This window comes from Cynocephalus volans, chromosome 17 (assembly GCF_027409185.1).
Source record: "Cynocephalus volans isolate mCynVol1 chromosome 17, mCynVol1.pri, whole genome shotgun sequence".
In the NCBI taxonomy this organism is placed as follows: Eukaryota; Metazoa; Chordata; class Mammalia; order Dermoptera; family Cynocephalidae; genus Cynocephalus; species Cynocephalus volans.
In genome coordinates this window covers 11,893,066-11,910,613 of record NC_084476.1, presented here as the reverse complement: position 1 = coordinate 11,910,613, position 17,548 = coordinate 11,893,066, and the positions used below count along the sequence as shown (strand labels likewise).

Here is a 17,548-nt window from a genome sequence, read left to right as displayed (position 1 = left end):
CCCAACACTTTAGTTTTAAGTTTCTCTGCTCTGCAGGCTTTCAGTCAAGTATTTAATGATCTGTAAAACCCTTGCCTGCATAGAGGAGTCACTATTTAAAGGAGCCTGTAGGGAAATCTTTCCTGATGGGAAAAATCCTTTTGTACATTAAGCAATCTCACTCTACTTGAAATCTGTGTGATTCTCAGCTTCTTAAAGCAGAGTACAAGGCTCCACGGGGTTGCCCTCTGCTTCTGGCCTGGGAGGGCCTGAAGTAGTCCATGGTGGAAGCCCATCTTCCTGAGCACACCCAGACCCACTGCTCAAGAGAGAGGCATAGAATCCAGCCTGGTGGCAACAGAGACCTGGGAGTCCTTAGGTCTTCTTGTAGGTTGGAGGAAGGAGGTACCATGGTGGGGGGGAGGCCAGTTAAAAGGTAAAAGACTGGTGCCACAATCCAGGACAGGAATAGGGATGGTTGGGGGTGGGGTGCAGTAGGGATGAGCACGTTAAAGACAAAAGTACCAGGACTAGACAAATGACAGGGTATGGGGTATGACAAGGGGAAGTCATAGAGGATCCTGGGGTGTCACTGCAGTGAAGAAGAGTGGGCGAGGAGATTGTGGAAGCTAGGCTGGTGGAACTCTCAAGTGAGGAAGTCAAGCAGTGCGGCTGTGACTTGCCTATCACTGATGCTTCTCCACTGCTAAGGGGAGTGGGTGGGTTAGAGGGCCAGAAGCAGCATTGTCTCTGTGACACTGGAGCGAGAAGATGACTGCTGAATGCATGATCCCTGTGGATCATTTTCCTTAAGACCAAGGTCTAGGCAAAGAGGAAAGGTACAAGCCTAGAGGAATCAGGCACCAAGAACCATTTGGTACAAACTTCTCCTAGGTCCAACAGGTATGATGCTAATTTTAGATACCACTCATTGAACACATACAGCATTAACACAAGTAACATTAACTGGCAACAACTATGTGCCAGCGTGGTTAGAAATCCATTGTGCACACTGATTCAAACCTCCTAACAACCTTATGAAGTTGGTTACTATGTTCACCCGTATGCTATAGATGAGGAAACAGAAACACAGGAAGGTTAAGTCTCTTGCCCAAGACCATCCAGCTCATCAGCAGCAAAGTTGGAACTTGAACCCACAAGTCTAGTCCCAGAATCTGTCTTCTCAGCTACTAACTACACTATTCTGCAAGAACTGTGCTAGGTGTTTTATGCTCCTTAGGAGAGAAGAAAGTACTTGTCTAAGGTCAGGGAGCTCTTAAGTGGAAAAGCCACTTTTCAAACCCAGAGCTATCTGGTTTCTAGGTCCTGGTTCTTTCCACTTCTCCACACGGTTGAGAAGACGTAATAAGGAACTCTGCCCAAGCAGTCTTTAGTCTCCTCTCTCAATTTTCACCAGGGAACAAATGAATGCTCAAATGTGCCAATAAATGCACACATCTATTTTTGTTCACACCTCTCAAATTAGAATACAAAATCCAATCAATATTCTTTTTGACGACTGACCACGGACAGTTTTGATTTCGCTGGCTAAAATTTTTATGTAAAGTCACTGAAGGAAAGGAAGAGGCAGTCCTTAAAGTGTCACTTATGCACTATTTTAAGTAATCCAAATTATAAATGTATTTCCAAAGAAATGAGAAGTTGACTTTTGTTAAGTTTACATTTCTCCAACTTGAGAATAGAGAAATAGTTAATTCGATCACAGTGGAATACAACATAACCATGAAAAATTATGCATAAGAAAAGTTTTGACTTGGAAAAATTCTTATGATACAATACTAAATGAAAAGGACAGAAAAATATTTATAGAAAAGAGATCAAAAGGATATGTTCCAAACCAGTAACAGTGGTCAACTCTGGTTAGTGGGATTACATCCTTTCCTTTTCTGTATTCTTCCAAAATACAAATTTCACCAAAAATTAAAAACAAACATCATTTTAAAAATTGACATTTTTTTTGTTTCCAATTCAGAATTCAGTACCCTTTACCAACTTTTTAAATGTGGGGAAGGACGAGTATATTGAATTCTGTAATCATGAAAAATGACCCTAAATTGAAGAGTACGTCCATCTACAGTTCTCAAGTACTCAAGCGGCTGAGCTGCTGGGAAGCGCTCACAAGGTTACATTATACCCAACTTGGTGCCACTCTCAAAGATGGTGCTTGGCAGGCTTCACCTCCCAGCTCTGGCAGGTGAGGAAGAAGAGAGTATGGGGGCTAGCCTGGAGAGGCCAAGGTCAGCCCCTTCCCATACAAACAAAGGAGGCCATTTGTCTCTTTTACCAGCTCTCCTCCCCTAACCACTTATCCACGGCCATCCGTCATGACCTTTTCATGCTCCCACTTCTGACAGCTTCCAGATACAGTGAGTCAAACTTCACTGGAAGCAAACTATCACACCAACTGTCAAACGCAGAAAACATTGCCTGATTGGTGTCCTACATCAGCACCAGCATATAAATCCTTCCTTAACAAGACAGCTCAAAATAAACAAAAATGCAACTTTAATGCATATGCAACTCTCTGGGGAAACTATTTGTCCAAGGCTTTAGAGTTATCACAAGGAGACTCTTGTCTCTTTTAACTAACCAAAAGATTTCCATAAAAGGAAATCAGCACTGTATATCATCTTTTGCTAACACAGATTGAGTACCCACTTTGGGCAGCCCCTGTGCTAGGTCCTTTTGTGTACAGTGGCTTATTAAGAGTGAGTAACACCTCTATCAGGAAGGCAGCATTAGCCCATTTTATATTTAAAATGTGCAGAGAGGTTAAGGATGGGGACTTTGGAGTCAGAAAGTCCTAAGTTCAAATATCAGCTTTCCTACTTCCTAAATATGTGACTTTGAGCAAATTGCTGTAAAACGGAGATGATAATATATACTTTGTAGGCTTGTTATGAAGATTAAGTGAAATAAGGCAAGAAAAGTGCTTGCAATAGTGCCTGATACACAGCTAGTGACTACTACTACTACTTCTAATGACTATTATTATCAGGAGTCAGGCACTGGGCTAAGGAATGACACAGAACCAGTGACAAAGGTCAGGATTAGGGAGCTCAGGGAGCCATGGGAGGGATGTGAATAAGGGATGTGCCAACCGTAGGCTTGGGGAGTAAGGAGAATTCTCCCTGGGACCTGCTCTCCATCCCAGTACTGGAAGCACTAGCAACCAGAATGACTGTCCAGCTGGGGAGACCAGTGCCCTCATCCCCATGAATCCTTTCAATAACCTCCCATCATCAAGTGTCACTGGGCATATCTCTTCCCTGCAACCTCCAAGAGATCAACTCAACATCAGGGATAATGTTCTTAGATCTGGGTTTGTAGAAACATCTGTGCTAGGGAATCCCCATCCTATCAGGGCCTCAGGTCATTAATTTGGAGACCTTAATTTTGCTGACACATTCCCACTGGTGTTATCCTGGGCAAAGTTACTTCTCCTTTGGTGAGCCTGAGTTTCCTCTTTTGTAAAATGGGGGTAACAACAGTACCAACTTCCAGGGTGTCATGAAGATGGAATGGCATAAGCATATAAAAAACTTGGCACACACTGGCACATAAGAGCTCATTCAATTATTACTAAAGATGAACCTCAGAAAGGTGAAATGATGTACTAGCCCAGAGTGAGTCGTGAAGCTCAGGTCTACCTAAGTCTAGTGCGTATTCCAAGCCACCAGCTATTTCCCACTGTTTCAGAGGAGAATGATTAACTCTTAGAAGGCACACCGTCCCCTAAAGCACACTTAAAATACCCCTCTAAGAAGCTAAGACAACAATTTGGCAAAAAGTATGGCATTTAGCCAATCCACGTCTCAGTGTATATCCTGAGTTATTGTTTATTTGCACAGACTATGAGCTGTGATTCATTCATCAATTTCCTACAACTTTGAATCTAAGACTACAAAAGCTCCACTGTTGTTAAATCTTGTAGTAGCTTTTTATACGATTCTACAAACCTCTCATCTTCAGGTTACCTAGAGCCTTTGAAAGCCTAGAAAAGCCTGTGGGGAGTGCCACTGAACAACTCTTCACCAGAGTGGATTTTGCTGAATATACACAGCTAATCAATAGCATCTACACAGCAGTCAGAGAAGTCTTTGAAACTTGTCTAAATTTACACACAGGATCAGACACATAAGCTGTTTGGGCTTAATGAGATATCAGAGATCACCTAGTCTGGGGCTTTCATTCTGCATATGAAGAAATTGAGGCTCAAGGCTGGGACATGAATTGTCTGATGTCACCCATTAATGACAGAGCTGTAACATAATTCATATCCCCATATTACCAGGCTAGGGCTTACAAAGACCAGCCTCCTGCCTTGCAGGAGTGCTATGTATTCAATCACTGGTCAAATGCATTACACTGTAAAAAGTGCTGCCTCCAGCAATACATTAGGCACCCAAAATAGACGACAAAATCATATTTTGGGTCACAACTGAAATGAAACCCAGTAGAGCTTTACTTTCTTGAGATCAAGTGGGGAAGTAGGCCCCAGGATCACTGGTTCCACTCAAGGGGATAACTATCCAAAACCGTTTGGGAACCACAGCTAAAAGCTACCAATCCAATGTGTGGTCAGTAAGAGACTCAATGACAAGCCTGAGTGTACCTGACTAGACTGGCACACGACCTAAGGGGCAGCCTGAACGTGAATGAACACACAGCAGCACTTAGCACAGGGCTGGGCACCAGGTCAGACCTTACTAAACGAGACCTGGGACTGATTAACCCCAGCAACACGAGTCTTTGGAATGCGGGCTAAGTTTTCTCTGTAGAGAAGGCAGTTACAAAGACTTTGTACTGGGGCAGTCAGATTACCAAACTAAATATTCTCTCAGTAAATGGATATCTCAGGTGAGCTTACAATGTCCCCTAGGAAGCAGTAATGTTGTTTCCTAAGAGAACTGATAGCATCGCTTGTAGAGTGGGGAAAACACTATCTTCCTCATGTTCGGATCCTGCCACTCTGTTTGAGCTCGTGTCAAGAATGAGGAAGTGATAAAAAGAATACAGAACCTTGGATGAACTCTAATGAATTCTATTCCCATTAATTCCATTATGCCAGTGGGTCTCAACTTTTCCAATTCTCAATTCTTTCTCAGCGACCTGGGGAGCCTGACATGTTGTCATTAGTAAGCCTGGATTACTCGACAGGGTGGCTCTGGTAGCAGGGAATTAGAGGAAAATATGCAGTTAGAAAAAGTTTCTGACATTCGCAATCAGATGTTTTCTTAACTCAATCACTGCATTAAGCACTAATGTGGTAAAGGAATTTTCTGGAGGCAGTCCTGATAGTATTTGTCCTGCTATTTCCTAAATTCATTAGTACTAAACTCAACTCTGAATTTTGGTTCAGAAAATGTTGTCACAATAGGAACAGAAAAGTCATTTAATACCAGAATTGCCATCTTCAAATTATTGAATGACCCAGGGATTTTGGAATTAAGAGTGATGCATGTCTCCTCATGATCATTTTAGTGTCTTGAAAGGGAGAATGGTATCTCCTTAGTGTTCAATGAGAAAATGAAATGGGAACATGGAAGGAAGATCAGTCCACTTCCTAAGAACATGCACTTCCAGATTATGTAATTGCTTGAACTGTACTACACAGGTACTCTGTTGAAAACGAACAAGGGAAAATCTTTCATTCGTACAGCCACCCAGAACTACTTTAAGAGTCCAAGTGAGCCTGAGGAGTAACAAAGTTCAGGCCATAGCTGCTTGCCTTCATTCATTTAGTCTTGTGTTGTTAATGTGTTTCTTAAGTTTGCATATTGTAAATAAAAAAATAATGCTGTGATCAAGCCTTTCTTTGAGAGCTGGCCTGTAGTTACTGACTAGGGGGTCAAACAACTGCAGGAGGACAGATAAAGCAGGGAAGACAACAGATGGCAAATGTGCTGCCTCTCATCACGCTCCTGCCCAGGGCAGACATTTTTAATCCATCACAGAGTTTCTCTACGTTGCCCTCAGACACAGCTGGAGATGCTGTCTCAGCGTAATGCTCTGGGCAGCCATTACAAACCTGATTGGAGTCAGTCTATGAGATGAAATCTTTTTGCCTTCTCTAAGATATGTGGTATTGTACTTGATGCCTTTGATAAATGACCACTATAATCACAAGTATTATGATTATACATATTGGACTGTTTTATAAAGAGATGATGGAGGTAACCGTGAAACCTTTTGGTAGAAGTTATTTTATACCCCTTAGCTTTAAAACCCATACAGAATCTGTATATCCTATATAGAATCATGTTAGGTTATATGTGAGATTATGACACAGATGGAATTCATGGTATATTACCTGATCAGTAACACATCTCTTCAGTGACATTGGAAGGGGCCTACGCTGACAAGTGGTAAGGTGAAGGAACCAAGTTAGGAGAAGTGGTGTAACTATCGAACCACTTCTCAGCCTGAGACCTTGTGTTTGGAAAACCAGGCTAACCAGCCCAGTAAGTAAAAACAAGTGTAGACAAAGAGATAACGGGTAAGAAAATCCTTTGAATACTGTTAAGTTGTGTTTTTTAAACACCACAATTAAGGGGAGATTCTGAGCCAGCAGGTCTGGAATGAGGCCAGGGATTTGGTGACTCTGATACATGGTCAGGGTCAGAAACACTTCTCTAAGGTGCTATGCACATAAGGGGTGTTACTATGGTGAAGTCTTGGCCCTCTCCGCCTTGTTCTTGTATCAGTTTCTGTGCAGCTCCTTGGCTGGAGCATCATAATTCAGCTCTGCCAGTCAGCCAACAAATACTTACTGATCGTGTACTATGGGCTTCCTAGATCATGAGTGGCATTCACCAGTGACCCTTTTAGTTTCAGTGTTCCCCAAATCTACTTCACCTTACCATCCTGGCATGTTTGTGTAGCACCCTTGTCTCAGTGCCCAACCTCCCTCAAGTGGTCAGGCACAAATGAACAGGCATAAAGGAGATCAAGTTACTGGAAAAACCTCAACCTGGTATAAGCTCAAATAAGGTCTATATTTAAAGGGCATCTGAACTTTTAGGCCCAACCCAGAGGGGAGGCAGACAAGAGAATATCTTCCAAAAATGTTTTAGAGAAATACAAGAATGGCTAGGCATGACAACTTTGTTTGGTAAGCTTTCCAGGCTGGTAGAGCAGAGATGGCAAGCAGCTTTCAATTTAAGAATCAACTTCAATTGATTGGTAAGGGTTGCTGGCAGACTGTGTTGGAAAGGACTGTGAGGTTCTTCCTGAGGGAAGAAGTGGAGTGACTGATTAACGATGTCTGAAGGGGAGAGGAGGAGGGAGTCAAAGCACACTTGCTACACTGACATCCATTTCCAGATGCTAGGGGAGGGAAAAGGGTAGGGGATATGCAAAAGTGTTGGAACTAACCAATAAGAAGTAATCACTTCCTTTGTGAAGGCAAGTTATTAATGACTGAGGCATCTGTGGCATGATGAGTAGGGTTTGGCATATGGGACTGGGTTTCAGTCCTCGTTCTGCTACTGGAACTGGATATCCCACTGCATATTTTGATGGTTGAGGGGGAGGGAGAGAGAGTTAGTATTTATTAAGTAACAGCTATGTGTCTGTAAACACTAAGTGCTTTACATAATCCACATTATTTCATTAACTCCTCTGAGCCTCAATCTTGTCAGTGATGAAATGGGAACATCATCATTAATGTGTGGACTAAATGAGGTAGTAGGGTTGAAAGTTTACTGTATACTGTAAATTGTCATTGAACTATAGAATATTAGCACAATGATAATTTGCATCCAAGGCATAATATAGTAGTTAGGCTCAGGACTCAGTCTCAGACAGTCTTGGGTTCTGATACTAACTTCATTCCTTCCTAGATTTCCCCCTACACACCAGTTTCCTCATATAAAAAAATGAAGATAATATCAATATTATCTAATAATAGTACTGTGACTTTAGCTGGCAATACAGGTAAAAAGAGCAATCAGCAAAGTACCTGGAACATAGCAAGCACCTGATAAATGATAACGGCTCTATAAAAATTACATTTCTTATCAATATATATATATATATTTTTTTTACCAGTAAGGGGATCGCAACCCTTGGCACAGTGTTGTCTGCACCACGCTCAGCCAGTGAGCGCACTGGCCATCTCTAAATAGGATCTGAACCCGTGGCCTCGGCACCACCAGCACCGCACTCTCCCAAGTGAGCCACGGGGCCGGCCCATTATCAATATTATTTTAAAAGATCAGATCTTTGTCATAGGTTTCATTAATAGAATCCTACAGAGTTTTTCAATCATAACAAATCTGAAGGAAAATTCGTACAAGTTTGGGTCTTACAGATTAAATTTTGAGTCTCTCATCTCCCATGTTTCTCAGAAACCAATGGCAGATGTTGAAAATGGAGCATCAGCCACTACCACCCCATCAGAAACAAGCCGCTGCAGTGGCACTGCAGAGCTTGGGGATTCCAACCCTCTGCTGCATGCTCTTACGTACCACAGCTCAAGCAGGGATGTGAGGCAAATGCCAAACACAGATACTCACCACTTAGAAGAACTTGCCACTGGGGCCAAGTGAAATCTCTGTTCTGACTGACACAAGATGGACAGGTGGAAGAGACCATCCATCAGTGTCAGGAAAGATCTGAAGCACCTGGCTAGTCAGGTGAAATAAAATAAATTATTTACTGATCTCAGAATAGAGCTGCTCCCTTGAATGCTCATAAAGGGTGTGCTGTTTGCTGCCCTGCACTTTTCAGCAGAATCTGTTTCTGGAATTTCTGGACTGCTATGTGTAGGGTTTTTTTTGTTGTTGTTGTTGTTAGAATGAAGAGGTGTTATCATGTGCTTTGTAAGGAGGGAGAGAGGGTCTTAAGTTACATACTTGACCTAATCTACATGGAAAGGGAAAATGAGCTTATTTATTCACTGCATGATGTAATACTCATGGGAACAACTTATCTGATTGTCATAAATTCCTTAGGACTAATTAATGAAGTTTCTGCTTATAATGCTAAGGGCTGAACTTAGATTCATAATAGAAACAAACAACATCTGTTTTAGAAGCTCCTCAGAGCTGTGACTCTCCACCAGAGGGCGCAATGTGTGCCACTGGAAGCATCTTGAGGCGTCTGGGACCAGGCCTCCTGTTGCCTCAGAGAACCACTGCTCTAGGGAGAGATACTTGCATCACTGTCAACACACTTTTCAACTGGCAAGTCTCCATTGTGACCACAAGTGAAACTTTTCCAGGACAGCCACCACCTAATCTGAGTGATCTGGTTCAATACTTTCAAGATGGTAGACCAGGAAAAAAGGGAATAGGCAAAATAAATTACAAATAACAACACTGATAACAACACTAATATAAGCTACAATTTAAGATACAACTTCTCTGAGCCAGACACTTCCATATAATCTTAAAAGGTAAACATTATAATTCCCATTTTATAAGTGGTAAAAACTAACATTGAAAAGGAAAGGGACTTGTTCAAGGTGACACTACAGGTAAGTAACAAAGATGGGATTTAAACCCAATCCTGACTGATTGTGGAGCTTGGGCTGCTCCCACAGATTCGTTTGAGGACTTTTCCCTTTGACGGAATATACAAGTCAGCATCTGATGAATTAAAGTTTGTCATTTGCCGCTTGAAAAAAGTGGGAAAAGCAGCTGTCGATCTTGGTTATCATTCCAAGCCATTGCTTTTCACACTGGGGAAGGAGCAGGGATGGATTTGTTGATTATGCTCACCTGGGAGCATCCGTGCCTTACATCTGTCTTGACCACAGTTAGGCTACTTATTGGGCTTCTTATAAGTTAGGTCCACTCAGAAAAAGAAGAGTGGGCAAGTACCACAACCAAACACAAACTAAACGTCTGAGCAGCATTCTTCTTCTAGCAAATTTTTAATTGAAAATATACACAGAGGAAGTGTACAGATCATGAGTATATCTAAATTGACTTGTCCACAAACTCTTTTAGCACCCAGGTCAAGAAACAGAACCTTCCCAGGCTCCCACAGTACCCCCGTCCAGCTACTATTGCCATCTCACTGGTGCCCCAGGATAACCACCATTACTACTTACACAAGATTATTTCTGTGTATTTTTGAAAGTTATATAAATAGAATCATACAGTATGTACTCTTTTCTTTCTCTTTTAGATGTGGCTTCCTTTTGAGCAGTCATTATTTTTACTTCTATGACAGACACCATGAAAAACATGCCCAGGATGAACAACACTGAACAACTTTATGTTTTAAGAACCAATACTAAGTAAGCAATTTTCTTACTTTAGATATTTAGGGTTTTTTTTGTGAGGAGGGACAGCTATAGAAAGATGGGTTCCGTGTTTTGATTTGAAGTTACTGGGTGCTGATTCATCTATTTAGTCTGTTAGAATCACCATCGTGCTAGCAGCTAATGTGTACTGAGCATGTGCTCTATGCCAGGCGCCTTTCTAAGTATTCAGCATATGCTGTCACATTTCATCCTCAAAATTACCCTATGAAATAGGGACTATTATTATCTTTACTTGACAGATGAGGAAACTGGGGCTCTGAATCATTTGTCAGTGCGGAGACAGCTAACAAACGAGCCAGGGTTTGAACCCAGGCTTCTAACTCCTGAGCCTGTCCTCTAAGCACCTCACTCTGCTGCCTTTCCACTAACAGCTCTCATTTATGGAAAGTTTACCAACTGCCAGACCGTGTGCTAAGTGCTTTACTTCTTCCCCACAGCAATCCTAAGAAGTTGGTACTACTGTTATTCCCATTTAAACAGGGTAGAATGAAGGCTCAGTAAGATTAAGACACTTGCTTAAGGTTACATGGCTGGTTATCGATAGAACCACAATTTAAACCACCTGTGATTCATTTGCCCATCTCTTAATTACTAAGCTATACTGTCAGCATGTTGTAAGTTCCTGTCAGTCAAGTTGGCAAGTATTTGAGGTGATTTCTGAGGCTTATTACATGTTAGCCAGATTCAGACTAATGCCAAAATTAGAAAAGATTTTATTATGAGAAAGATACAAAGCATTTGTGAGAAACATAAAATTAGTGAGCCTTAGAGATAGAATTCATCTTTTTCCTTTTATGCACGAAGCAAAAGAGATCCAGGAAGGGCTGCTGTGGCAGAGCCAGAGTACACACTTCAGCTCCTTGACTGAGTCTGTCATCCCTACCCACTCCTCTCCCCTGACCACATGTGGGAGACCCTTCATTAGGGAGCAGGTGCATTTGAGTTTGGCCAGACCAGGGTTCTGCTCCTGACACCACCACCTATCCACTGTATGAGCTGGGAATGAGATTTTTACCTCTCTGCACCTCATTTATCTTCTCTGTTACATGGTGACAGTAAAAATACCTACATTTTAGGTAGTTAAATAGTACATGTAAAGCTCTTAGCACAGTGATGAATACACAGCAGATACCTACAAAAAGTATGATAGTGATGACGACGATGATGTTGACTACTATGACTTTTTCCACTTCTATTAGGTTTAAGTCAAAACAGAAATTTAAGGGCTGGCCCGTGGCTCACTTGGGAGAGTGTGGTGCTGATAACACCAAGGCCACGGGTTCAGATCCCTATATAGGGGTGGCCGGTTTGCTCACTGGGGAGAGTGTGGTGCTGACAACACCAAGCCAGTGTTAAGATCCCCTTACTGGTCATCTTTAAAAAAAAACAACAACACACAAACAGAAATTTAGCATTTAATTGGAACAAATCAACCCCAAATATTAGTTGAAAGATAGTTCCAGAGTATCTGGTGAGGATCCAAATATAACTTCTGAGATCATTAAAAAGCTTCCTGAATGAAAGCACGAATGAATATGCAATGAGTTCACTGAGTATCAAAAGGCATGTGGCAATGTTACAAAGCAGGTCTAAGGAGAACACGTAAGAGAATTACAGAATGAAAAGAATTATGGAACTTCACAGAAGTCAATTAGTTTGAAAACAGTCACAAGTAAGTTCTATTTCTAATCTTCTGCTTCATAAAAAGAAGATAAGACAGAGAACTCAGGTGGGAAAAAGGATGTACTTTAAATTTCATTATTTAAACATTTTCTCAGAAAACAAATTACCTTTAGTCATCCAGGTCACATAAAAGTTGTATGTTGTTTCCCTTTTTCTACATCGACTGCCGACATAGAGTTCAGTTCATCATGTGTTCATGCACTTACCTAACTGTACGTCAGTTGTGAATCGTAGTCTGTGGATCATGCTGACTTTGAATGACTTGTAGTGGTGGCTGCTAAGCATATCCTGTACTGTAGCTATGTCAATTTGTGAGTCCTCCTCAAAAACCCCGTCTGCCCTTGAACCTGGGTAAGAAAAAGCAGTTTAACACATAAAGATACATGAGGCTTGGCAAATGGTGTCTGCTTAAGATGCTTTGGGATAAATTAAAATAATATGGGCTATTTAATTTGGAGAAGAGAAGGCTGAGCGATGACTTAATAATGCCATTCCAGTAAACAGAATGGTAACATATTAATCATTCAACAATTAATTCCACAAACACTGCCTATCCTTTGGCAGGCCCTTGGCTGGGCAGTAGGGATACAAGGTAAATAGAAAAATTCCTGCTTGCTCTCAGCAAGAAGTTCAGTCTCCACACAAGTAATTCAAAATCACAATAGCATGGGTGTTCGCACTTATTCTTTTTCTACATGTGATTTTCCTGATGATAAAAGTAATCCATATTCCTTGAAGAGTCCTTATCCTTTCCAAGATTCCCAAATTGTTTAATAGCCTCCTGTCATGTGCTCCACAGCCTCCACTGGTTCAGGAAGGAGCTTGCTGGTGCTTGGATGTCTGTGACAGTCTCCTCACAGTCTCCACCAGGTGCCCTTTGCAATTCCGCCACTACAAGACTTTCCGATTCATCTTTCTAAAGGTTTAATCACTCATTCACTCACCAAAGGTTCAGTGAGAGCCTTGTGCATGGCTAAGTACTTGGATATGTGACAATGGAGACAAATAAGAAGAATGGTGCTCAAAAATCTTCCCTGGCTTCCCTGGCCTCCTGAATGAAGAACATTTTTTCAGCCAAGCAATCAAGGTAGCCCATAATCTGGCTGAAACATAACTTTCCAATCTTTCTTGTAACTTCTCACACATATCTTCTCTCAGCTCCTCCCTGCACACAGGTCCAGGGTTTTCTATTTCCAGGACTTTGCTTATGTGGTGCCCTTGGCTTAGAACACCAACCACTTCCACCCTTGCCCTATACTGTCACAATCCCACCCTTCCAAGCCAGCTGAAATCTTTTCTGATGGTTCTGGCTGGTAGTGAATTCCACAACAATTGGCTTACGCTGGACTGTGGAGCCAAGCAGACCTGGTCTCAACTCCTAGCTCTGCCTCTAATTTGCTTGAGCAAGTGACTTTACCTCTCTGAACTCGTTTTTACCATTCACAGAATGTCAAAATTTATGTAAAGAATCTAATACATAATATGCTTAATAAATAGCAGCTATGATTATTTTTATTCTACTCTCAGAAAAGATCTTATTCAGCCTTGCACTACAATTGTTTAGTGGTTGCTCTGTCCTAATTTGGGAGCTTTGTGAAGGTCAGCAAAGTTTCTTATATGTCTTTATATTTTCTCTTGCAAACAGTACAAGCAATTGGTATGTTATCACTAAATTTTGCTAACTTAATAATAGCTAGTATATATGAGTGCTTACTATGTGTCAGGCATGGTGTAAGCACTTTACACCTTATTGCATTTAAGCCTTGTGACAACCTCGTAGGTTCTATAATTTTCTATATCATACAGATGAGGAATCAGAGGCTTTGGGAAGCTAAGTCACACGCCCAAGGTGACATTAAACAAAGGTAAACTATTTCTTGGTCTCCAGAAATGTGGACTTCTTAAGGTATAGCTGCTGGTGCCATTTGCCAGTGTGGAGGTGAGGAGGACACCTGTCTAGCAGAGGCCATCCAGAGCAGGGGGTCCTAGGCCTTGTGTTGAGCACCCAAAGATGGTTCCACAGGGAAACCCAGAAAGAATTCCTTGGGACAGAGTTGGGGGAATGGAAAACTCTAGAAGTGGGCACCAAATTGGGAAATTCTATTACATAACTGGTAGCTTGACAATTGCACACCTTTCTTTCCCACAGTTACTGCTTACAGGGTAAGCTTTTTAAGTCAAAGCTGGTTTTTGATGCTTTCACACTGAATTCATTTATTAGGACTTCTGTGTTCTATTTCCAAACACTACAGTAATTACAAACTTGGACCATTCTCACACCTACAATAATGCTTTTTCCTTGCTATGGATACAGCCTCACCCTTCATGGGCCATTCACCGAATGTCTCTGACAGAGTCCCATCTTAGAGCTTCTTGCACATGCTGTCTTCTCTGCCCAGGCCACCATTCTCCCCATCTCACTCCCTTGTGGCTGACTCCTCCTGGCCTCCTCCCTGTTCCTCCTATAGACCTTAGCTCCAGGGAAACCTTCCAGGTCTAGTTCGTGGCCTTCTGTCACCACACCCTGCATTTTCCTTCAGAACACTTATCACAGGTAGTAATTATTTCTCTCTACCACTAGACTGTAACCCCCAAAAGGGCAGGGACAGTGACTGCTTTATTCACCATTGTAGCCCAGGCCCTGCCAGTGCTACTGTGCAGATGATAAAGCAAGAGCTCAATAAAAATTTACTGCATGTATACCAGGTACCATGTCGCCAGGAAAGTGAGGATCAGAGGGGCCGAGTGACTTAATCAACGTCACATGTCTAGGATACAGCAGAGCTGCATTCCACGTCTGCAAGGACCACCACTGGGCAACTTCATTTCCTTTCTTTGCAACGCCTGTGATTGTGGACAGAGATGCCATGATTATGATCACCATGTCTCCTGGGTAATGTCCACATCCCAAAGTGAGAAGCTGGCTGGAATTTAGAGTTTAGAATAAACATTCACTTTCTTCAATCTACATTTTTACTGAAACATAACTGCCAAGATATGTTTATTTCTATTTTAGAACTTTTTATATATAAGAATCATGGAGAATTTTGGTAAAATATTAAAATCCTTTAAATGTTTTAAAATCATTTAAAGCCTTTTTTTTGGAGAAAATGCTATTATTAGATACAACTTAGCTCTGAGCTCAAGAACTTCTGTTTTCTTTACTAATTAGTATTTCCTAAATATTGCAGGTATTTGATTTGGAAAGAGTATGTAATAGCTTATTATGCTAAAATACCAATTACTAAAAAAAAAGAAACCCACACTTAAGATTTTTACATTTTATGATGTTGGATTAAAACCAATTTAAAAATTACTATAACATGACATATAATTTTTTACTGAGCAATTTCAATGCCAGCTGCTAATAAAGTATCTTAGCTATAAATGATAATTCAGATGCTTTTAGATAAAGTGGTACATAAATATGGCTAGAAATTGATTTAGCTTCTTATAGAAGCTACTGAAGAATGACATATTTTGTTTAATACACCAGCTAATGTAGTCCTAAAAGCTCAAACAAGTGCCAGTTTTCACTCCTAAATTTGCTGTGGGAGATTAATGAAAACTTTATATTTTGCTGAAATGTTAATAATGGGTAGATGAGATGATAGGATTTTAGTAGAGGTCTTAAAGCTATGGAATAACCAGCAAGGCTTGTCAATTTCCTTATATTAATTTTGTTCAAGACTTACACAGCTGGGGCTGGCTCAACACACTAATGCTTCTTCTTGCATTGACCTTCTACTCTCTGACAGTGTAAATTCATATCTCATTTGAGGATTTAGGTTCCCCTAATATGTGGGTGAGTTCTGAACCTTGCTCCAGCTGACAAGGGGCATGTTTGATTTTATGATCAGAAGGGCAATAGCACCTGGGGGAGTAGAGAAGGAACAGTCCTGTACTCGCCTCCAATTCATGCTGCTCCCTCCAAAGCAGTTTACCTGCTGAATGGGAACAACTTCTGGTCTCGGAGGTCCAGTGCTATTTCGCCAAGTAGGCCCAGGGGTGTCGCTGCTTGGAGGAGGCATATCTACGTGTAAATGCAACTTGCAACCACTACTATCTCCATGCCAGCAGTATGCTAGACTGTAGGGGGACTTTGGTGAGAATAAGGCAGTGTTCCTGATCTTTAGGAGCTTATAAACTAGCTACAGAATGCAAAGAACACAGTATAGGGCAGAGTGAAATGCCCAACAAATGCTACATGCAATAAACACTACCTAAAGACAAATATTTAAAGCAAAACATGCCAAGAGCATGCTTTTGGATCAGAAAGGTTCTATGTCTCTGCATTTATACCTTTACTGTTTGTATTCTTCTGGAAAGGGGTAAGCATGACCACACGTGAAGGAAGCTTGGCATTGTACCATTTGCATATTAAAATTATTACTGTGCTATGAACTTTATTCACATTAAATAACCCACTTCTGTTTAAGAGAAGACATTATTATCCACTCAAAGTGAAAAGTAGAGAGAACCAGAATGTCTTAAAAATAAACATAGGTTGGGCTGGCCCCATGGCTCACTCAGGAGAGTGCAGCGCTGGTAGTGCTGAGGCTGTGGGTTCGGATCCTACATTGGGATGGCCGCTCACTGGCTGAGCGTGGTGCAGACCACACTGTGCAGAGGGTTGCGATCCCCTTACCGGTCAAAAAAAAAAAAAAATTAAATTAAAAAAAAAAATAAACATAGGTTAAAAAAAACCAACAAAAAACCCCCCATTAATTTAATTGAAATATAACCCTTTGGTATTTTGTTAGATGAGCAATTAAAAAGGCCACAAGCGATTAAGTGAAACAAAAGCCACACTGTGTTCATCTACATTAATGCTGAACTGGGTCTCCTTGTGAATGACAAGATAAATTATAATGGTGCCTTCAAAGACTTCACAATGTATTTTGTCAAAGGCGGGAGTGCTAATGTCTCTATGTGCCATGGATTACCATAATGTATTGTGTTAAAACGCTCAAGCTGCAATAACTCAAAGATGTATTGTGATAGATCAAATTTTGGGGTGGGGCCTAATAGTGACTTGAGCACGAGAGATCAAATGGACTGACAACAAGGCTCTGGAAGAATGACAGAGTATGTTCACAAACTGGAAAGGTTTGGGGGACAAACAGAAAATCCAAGAGGGGAAGCAGTTTAACTCTCTCGAGTAAGAAATCAGGAAAGGGGAACTGAAAAATGAGGCCTGGCACCTATCGTAGGTGAAGAATGGCAAAACCAGGCCAGTGCAGGAGTGGGTAAAGGGAAGCAGAGAGTAGGTGAGGAAGGAGGCGGGCAGAATTCTGGGCCTGCAGCAAAGGAAGAAAGAGGAGGTGCTGTGAGACAGCCAAGGGCTGGTAAGTGGCCCTGGGGATTAATAACATTAAAATGAACAGGAATATAGAGTTCAGAGATAGAGATTCAAACCCTAACTCTGACACTAAGGGTTGAAAGTCAAGACCTTCCCCAAGATTCCACTGCTAGGAAAGGTAGAGCTGGGACAGACCTACTGGACTCTGGAGTTCATGTTCCTTCTGCTCTTTCTCCTTCTCAAGTGGCGCTGAAGTCTGTTCCTGCCCTGCCTACCTCACCACACTC

The 17,548-nt window shown here is 41.5% G+C and overlaps 1 protein-coding gene across 1 annotated transcript in view; it reads right to left on the bottom strand.

Annotated features, from left to right (window-relative positions):
• Window positions 1-17,548, bottom strand: part of MAPKAP1 (MAPK associated protein 1) — a 245,487-nt gene that overhangs the window by 29,923 nt on the left and 198,016 nt on the right. The window contains exon 9 of the mRNA XM_063081856.1: window positions 12,166-12,306. Coding sequence (XP_062937926.1) covers window positions 12,166-12,306 — 141 coding nt within the window. The remainder of the gene's footprint in view (window positions 1-12,165; window positions 12,307-17,548) is intronic.